The 7,251-nt window shown below is 48.3% G+C and overlaps 1 protein-coding gene across 1 annotated transcript in view; it reads left to right on the top strand.

Moving 5' to 3' along the window:
- The first annotated feature begins 3,114 nt into the window (after positions 1 to 3,114).
- skia (v-ski avian sarcoma viral oncogene homolog a) overlaps positions 3,115 to 7,251 on the top strand; it is a 74,631-nt gene continuing 70,494 nt past the window's right edge. Inside the window, exon 1 of the mRNA XM_084070311.1 lies at positions 3,115 to 4,615. Within this exon, the coding sequence (XP_083926437.1) occupies positions 3,677 to 4,615 (939 nt within the window). The 5' untranslated portion in view covers positions 3,115 to 3,676. The remainder of the gene's footprint in view (positions 4,616 to 7,251) is intronic.

Raw genomic sequence — 7,251 nt, 5'->3', positions numbered from 1 at the left:
ACAGACAGACGGTGAGGCACGTGAAAAGAAGAAGAAAAAGAAGGACGTGGAGATGTGTGCAACATCTTGGCAATGCTATGAATCATTCAAGAGAAGGGGGGGGGGGGTCTTGGCACTCCTCTCTCACTGTCTATCAGGCTTGGCCTTGATAGGCTGAGAAGCTTTGCATCTTGCTCGTATCCATTACACACTCGCCGTACACACAGCGCACGCTCCCAGCGATTATGCCAGTGTAACACTATAGGCTGATACCCACCCTGCAGCTACCAGACCCTGACGCTGGCTGGTGGTGTGTGGCCCCATGCCAAACAGATAAAGGCCCCCAGGGGGTGGCTGCCGTTCCCTTCAGAGAAGGTCACTTATCTGCCAACTGAATGGGACAGAGCCCAGCTCCAATGGCACCGACACTGAAACTGTCACTGGTCACTCGCTGCCACTGCCTTACGGGCGTGCGGGTTTCTGCTCGGCAAACGCAGACATACGTATGCATGCATACACATGCACACACAAAAACACACACTGAGTTTGTTCACAGATGCATACTATGCATATATACCCCCCTGCCATCGCCCACAGGATGGTTCATGGTACATTTTGTTATCCACTGTATATTTTTACATATATATGTACAGAACATGCCTGAAAGTGAAATAATACACCCACTCCATCACCCTTTTCTCTGCTGATTGTGCTGTGCCTGTGAATGTAGAGCATGTTCACTGTGCTCTTGCCATGTGTTTCTTGGCTTAGGGCAGAGAGATAGAACATTTGAAGGTATATTCTTAGCACTTAGCAGACTCTTGAGGCATATTTGCCAATGGCTCAGATTATGGTATATGATAGATAAAGTATTTTGATGCTTTATCACTTCACACTACTGGTGCATTTTATTCTGACATAGTGAAAGAAGCATGATGTTGCAAGCTTTTGTTCTTTCCTCAGTGCTATAAAGGGCCTGTCGAGTACTTACACTTATGAAATACTTATTTGGGGCATTTCATTAATTTACAGATGAAAACATTCAAAATCTTTAAAAAGCTCTCAACTCTGAGAGTGTATACAAATGTACCCTACAAATTGATCAATGAAAATGGTATGTCGTGAAACGTCGAAGTTACAAATGGATAAATGAACCTGAGGAATTTACTGTGTCACTATTGAAGATGGCACGACTTTGCAACAACCACACACAAGTGCAGTGTAGAACAAATGTACTAAGGGTTCTTTGTGATAGGCCTATTTGTCTCTGATTGAAATACTTGGGAAATACCATGGGTTATTGGTCACACATGGAGATTGGTGGTTACACTTGCTGCATATATTTCTATACACAATATGTTATAGGGTGACATGGTGGTATACATAAATGATGTATTACAGTTTGTGCAGCTCAGTCGAGCTCATGTCTCTACTACCTCTGTTGAGATACAATTATGGAGGAGAACCTTCGGAAGAAGCCTTGTGTCGCCATCCATTATGCCGCAGTTGTATAGGTGTTTGGCTAGGGGGCGCCACAAGAACAGCTAACAATCTACACGCTTATAGGCTGAACTTGCCCCTGCCATATGACCTCATTCATTTCATACCACGTAAGTGATTAGTTAGATAATGGAATGGGGGGGAAACACTGACCAAATTGAATAATGATTGATTTGGAAGTTAGGCTATGCTTATAGATATGAAAAGGCTAGCCTTTATGGAGATTTAGAAGAGACAGACTTGAGAAATACTGTATAATCATCTGGAGAGGCCAAATAGTTCTATGGAATATAGAACTATTTCTTTTTTTGTCACCAAAATGAAGGAATCTTTATCCAAGAAATGAGCAGTTATTTGGGATTATTTGGACAAACAATAAATACATAAATATTATTCTGATTCTGATTATTAGTCTTAAATAGATACATGTTAATTACTCAATAAGGCTTAAGCCACGTACCACTGCTGCATCAACAAATTCATCATTGTATAAAAGTATTTACCCTGGCAACGGGTTCCCATGCATAAGGGTAACTCACTACTCTTGAGTGGCCAGGTATTATATTCTGTCATCGCCCTCCGGGGCTCCGTAAGTTTGTAATGTGAGAAGAAAAAAATAACAATGTGTCACCTAACATGGTCTTATTATGAGAGCTATTGTCATATAGGCCTACAGTAAGCCTGTTATTACTGTTCCCTGCTCATCATTCTGCAAACTCACAACGCCTGGCAGTGCAAGACATTGTGAGCTTGTAGATCTACTATTTTTGGCTCAAGTTCAGAGTCAGAAAATGGATGCTAAGGTTCAAAGATGTGGCGCCCCCCCCCTGTAACTCTGAGGACCCCCCTCAGAGTTACTACCCCTGTTGAAGACCCCTGTTCTAGTGGCATTCAGTTAGGAACATTAATGAAGTTCAGGTTCTTAGTCATGAGGCCAATTTGCCAAACATTTTATTATAGTCGACCAGAAAGAAAATAAATAAACCACACACAGTCGGTTGCTCAATTTGCATTTCCCCTCCAAAGCTAAATTTGACTTGTCTCGCACAAACTCCACCCAGTCGTGAAGCAAATGATTCACATAAGCCCTGTACATTTTTTTCTTCTTTTTCTTTTTCTCTTTTTGCACTGAGGCCGCACAAGGCTGCTAGGAGAAGAGAGAGAGAGAGAGAGAGAGAGAGAGAGAGAGAGAGAGAGAGAGAGAGAGAGAGAGAGAGAGAGAGAGAGAGCGCGCGAGAGAGAGAAGAAGAAGAAGAGGGGGAGTGACGGCTTGTTCCTGGAAGAGCCCAGCCTGCCTGCGGAGTCAGTCACATTCTTGGCTGGGATTCAATGACTGAGCCAGACACACACAAACACAGAGAGAGAGAGAGAGAGAGAGAGAGAGAGAGAGAGAGAGAGAGAGAGAGAGAGAGAGAGAGAGAGAGAGAGAGAGAGAGAGAGAGAGAGAGAGAGAGAGAGAGAGAGAGAGAGAGAGAGAGAGAGAGAGAGAGAGAGAGAGAGAGAGAGAGAGAGAGAGAGAGAGAGAGAGAGAGGGGAGGGGGCATAGAGAGGGAGAGAGAGGCATAGAGAAAGATAGACAGAGACAGAGAGAGGGAGAGAAGGAGGGAGAGACAGGCAGAGAGTCCTACGAGAGAGAGAGAGGAGAGAGAGAGAGAGAGAGAGAGAGAGAGAGAGAGAGAGAGAGAGAGAGAGAGAGAGAGAGACTAATACTCATCTCCATACAGGCAGAGTGAGCTGCGGGGGCAGACGGTCGGCTGTACTGCAGTATTCGACAGCGAAGGGAGACTCGGAGAAGGATTTTATTGAATTTTATACGAAACACGCGCACGGATAAAGATTCCGCTTCGTCCGCGGCTACTTTTCTTTCTGGATTTCGAAGCGCAACTTTCCCTTTTTTTTTTCTTGTTGGGGAGTTTGGAGAGGACGCGTTGAGATATGGACAGACGGGGGTCCGCAGCAGCAGCAGGGAAACACTGTCCGGTGTCTCCATTCTAGTGGACGGGTCACTGTCTGTGTGTCTGGGACTTTTTATTGGATGTTTGATGAAGCGCTTCGCGACGTTATTGCTTAATACCGGGAGACCTTGGATTTACAAGGAACGGGGCCATCATTCGGACGCTCGCTTATTAGACACTTCTTCTGAACCCCGGCCGACGACGAGACGAGGAATTTTCGCGTCCAAAGTTGCGGGAGAAACATGGAGGCTATAACTCGCCAGAGCTTCCAACCTCACCCGGGACTGCAACAAACTCTCAAGCAGTTTCACCTCAGCTCTATGAGCTCCCTGGGCGGGCCGGCGGCGTTCTCTGCCCGGTGGCAACATGACCTCCTGTTCAAAAAGGACGGCAAGGAGCCCCCCGAGCCCGTGCTACATCTGCCCCCCATGCAGGGGCCCGCGCCGCCGGTGATGCCCGGCCCGCTCTTCATCCCGTCGGACCGCTCCACGGAGCGCTGCGAGACGGTGCTCGAGGCCGAGACCATCTCGTGCTTCGTGGTCGGCGGGGAGAAGCGCCTGTGCCTGCCGCAGATCCTCAACACGGTGCTGCGGGACTTCTCGCTGCAGCAGATCAACTCGGTGTGCGACGACCTGCACATCTACTGCTCGCGCTGCACGGCGGACCAGCTGGAGATCCTCAAAGTCATGGGGATCCTGCCGTTCTCGGCGCCGTCCTGCGGGCTCATCACCAAGACGGACTCGGAGCGCCTGTGCAACGCCCTGATCTACGGGGGAGCCTACCCGCCGCACTGCAAGAAGGAGTTCTCCGCCGGCGGTGGCGGCGGAGCCTCCGCCCTGGAGTTGGAGCTGACGGACAAGAGCTTCAAGGTGTACCACGAGTGCTTCGGCAAGTGCAAGGGGCTGTTCGTGCCTGAGTTGTACAGCAGCCCCAACGCGGCGTGCGTGCAGTGCCTGGACTGCAGACTCATGTACCCGACGCACAAGTTCGTGGTGCACAGCCACAAGGCGCTGGAGAACAGGACTTGCCACTGGGGCTTCGACTCGGCCAACTGGAGGGCCTACGTCCTCCTGGGGCAGGATTACACGGGCAAAGAGGAGAAGGCGCGCCTGGAGCAGCTCCTGGACGAGATCAAGGAGAAGTTCGACTTCGCCAACAAATACAAGAGGAAAGCATCCAGGGTGAGTCTTCATGGGATTTTTGAAAAGAAAGGAAAAACTGTGTTTTCACTCCTACAAGTTTAATTTTACTCTGTGTGTGTGCAAATGTAACCCAGAGTTACAAATGGATACTTTCAGCACTGAGGATATAATGCAATCCACTGACAAAACTTTTGTCTTTTATCTAAAAAGTCATCTGAAGTGCACTGACACCCAGGGGTGTTAACACTTGTCCATTTAAACAGAGATCGCCTGTGTGGCCTGAAGTCGCCCACGATTTGGTGTCCGTTCACATATTGTTACTAATTATCCCACCAGTGACAACAAAACGCCTCTGGTGGCAATAAAACCCATTATTTACCCACGAAGCACCTCCACAGGTTGTGTGAACAGCTCGATTTTATTGGCGTCTACTGTAAATACAATCTCATTTGGCCAACAAAATGGCCCAGTAATAAGTGTTAAACAACAATTAGGACCGTAGCCATACAATTCAGGTAGAGACGGGGGATAATGGGAATGGGTTTTCGAGAGGGCACGGTTCCCAAGACCCCCCCCCCCCCCCCCCCCCCCCCACACACACACACACACACACCACACACACACACACACACACACACACACACACACACACACACACACACACACACACACACCACGCAGTGTCCGGTGTGGAGTACATGCACTTCCTCCTCTCTCTCTACTCTGTCTGTCTCTCTCTCTCGCTCTCCCTCTCTCACACCACCACACACACACACACACACACACACACACACACACACACACACACCACACACACACACACACACACACACACATACGCGCGCGTGCGCACACACACACACACACACACACACACACACACACACACACACACACACACACACACACACACACACACACACACACACACACACACACACACACATATGCATTTAAAAGTGTAAGCGGACAGACCGTCTGGCCATTGTTTTCAATTTGAATTGTCAGTTAGCCTTCATAATGGAATAATGGAGCTGTGTGTGTGTGTGTGTGTGTGTGTGTGTGTGTGTGTGTGTGTGTGTGTGTGTGTGTGTGTGGTGTGTGTGTCTGTGTCTGTGTCTGTGTGTGGAGGAGAGACTGAAGACGCATCCACTACTAGCTCTAGGAAGTGAGTGTGTTATTATTAATGAGCGGTGTCATCATCCGTGGACCGTGCGTAATAACGCGCTACTTACCTCGCATTGTCTTCCCGTGGGGGGCGAGTTGGATTCATGTTGTTATTATTAGTTTTTATTAGGATCATGAGATATGCCAATTTGAAGTGTCTGCCTGCCTTGAGAGGGTCATTATAGTACACACGCCCACATGGCTAAACCTAATGTTTGTCTGTCTGCATGTTTGTGGCTTCAGTGTGGGTTCAATCAGTACTACTGTGCAGTGCTGGAGAGAAAAAAATGGTTACAAATTCCTTTGGTTGTTTTTCTTATTCTGGGCCTTTTTTTGTAACCAAAGTGAGAACTTGAGAACAATTTGAGTATGGAGTTTTATGGAGGAGTCTCATCTAGTCGTGACACCCGCAGGTTTTCATCACTGCTATCAGAAAGAGGAATTAACACCAAAGCTATATTTTGTTGATGTCGTAGATCTGGCTCTTTTCGCAGTAAAAAATACAGTATATTTGAGGTTGAAAGTGGTTAAAGGAAGGGGGTGGGGGGTTCGTAGAGGTTAAGGTGTCTTGCCTTGCATGCGATCATGGGAGGGGGGGACTGATCAGCTTAAAGAGTATGGAGGGGGCACATAACCCTGACTTACATGGAGGTAGGGGGTTGGCGGTAGACAGTACTCTGATTGTGAGCCTATATGAGTGGGGATTAAGGGTCCGTGCTCTGGTGGGTGCCCTCCCAAATGAGACCCATAAAAGAGCCCCCACCTACCTACCATCCCACCCCACACACCGCCCTCCGCAAATGAAAGACCAGCATGGCCATTTGCATGAACTGTTACACATGAATGGAGTTGATGGAGCAGGTTTAGGAGTATTGTGGTGGAAACATAATATGATCCCAACAAAGGGGGGTATTCAGCAAACCCCCCCCCCCACCTCATTCACCTACCCCATCCAGCCACCCACACACATGCACACGCACACGCTCATCCATACATACATACATACATACCCTTCCCCCTGATTGCCTACTGTTTACCCCAATCTGCATGGGGGAAACGGGCTGAGGGTAGCAGACTTTTGGGTGGAAGTGTTTACAAACAGCTTCCTCCCAGTCATCCACTGGGGTTTCCTCTTTACATTCAGTGGCGTTTTCTGAAAAGAAGGAGTAACTCTTGAGGACTGCCAAAGTCCTGCCATGTGCTGTGAATGGCTGGCCTTGGCACTCATCCGCTTTGAAACTCGAGTGGGCGCACCTCATGGTGGAGGACCCCCACTTTTAAAAGGCCCCCTTCTATTTTTATAAGGGTTCACGGGGCAACTGAGTGATTGCCGATTGTTAATATGAATGCTCGTTTCAGTGCCCCCCCCCCCCCCCCCCCCCAACTTAATTCTAGTCATCCCCTCTCCTTTTGAGTGGCCCAGTTTAAGCAATGCTAATGAGGGAATATTTGCGGAGTCGGGATTATGAGGAATATTGCTAAACTTATGGCAACAGAGCTCCCCTTTG

The sequence above is a fragment of the Gymnoscopelus microlampas genome (genome assembly GCF_963454915.1).
Source record: "Gymnoscopelus microlampas genome assembly, chromosome: 10".
Taxonomy (NCBI): domain Eukaryota; kingdom Metazoa; phylum Chordata; class Actinopteri; order Myctophiformes; family Myctophidae; genus Gymnoscopelus; species Gymnoscopelus microlampas.
This window is presented reverse-complemented; position numbering and strand designations above follow the sequence as displayed.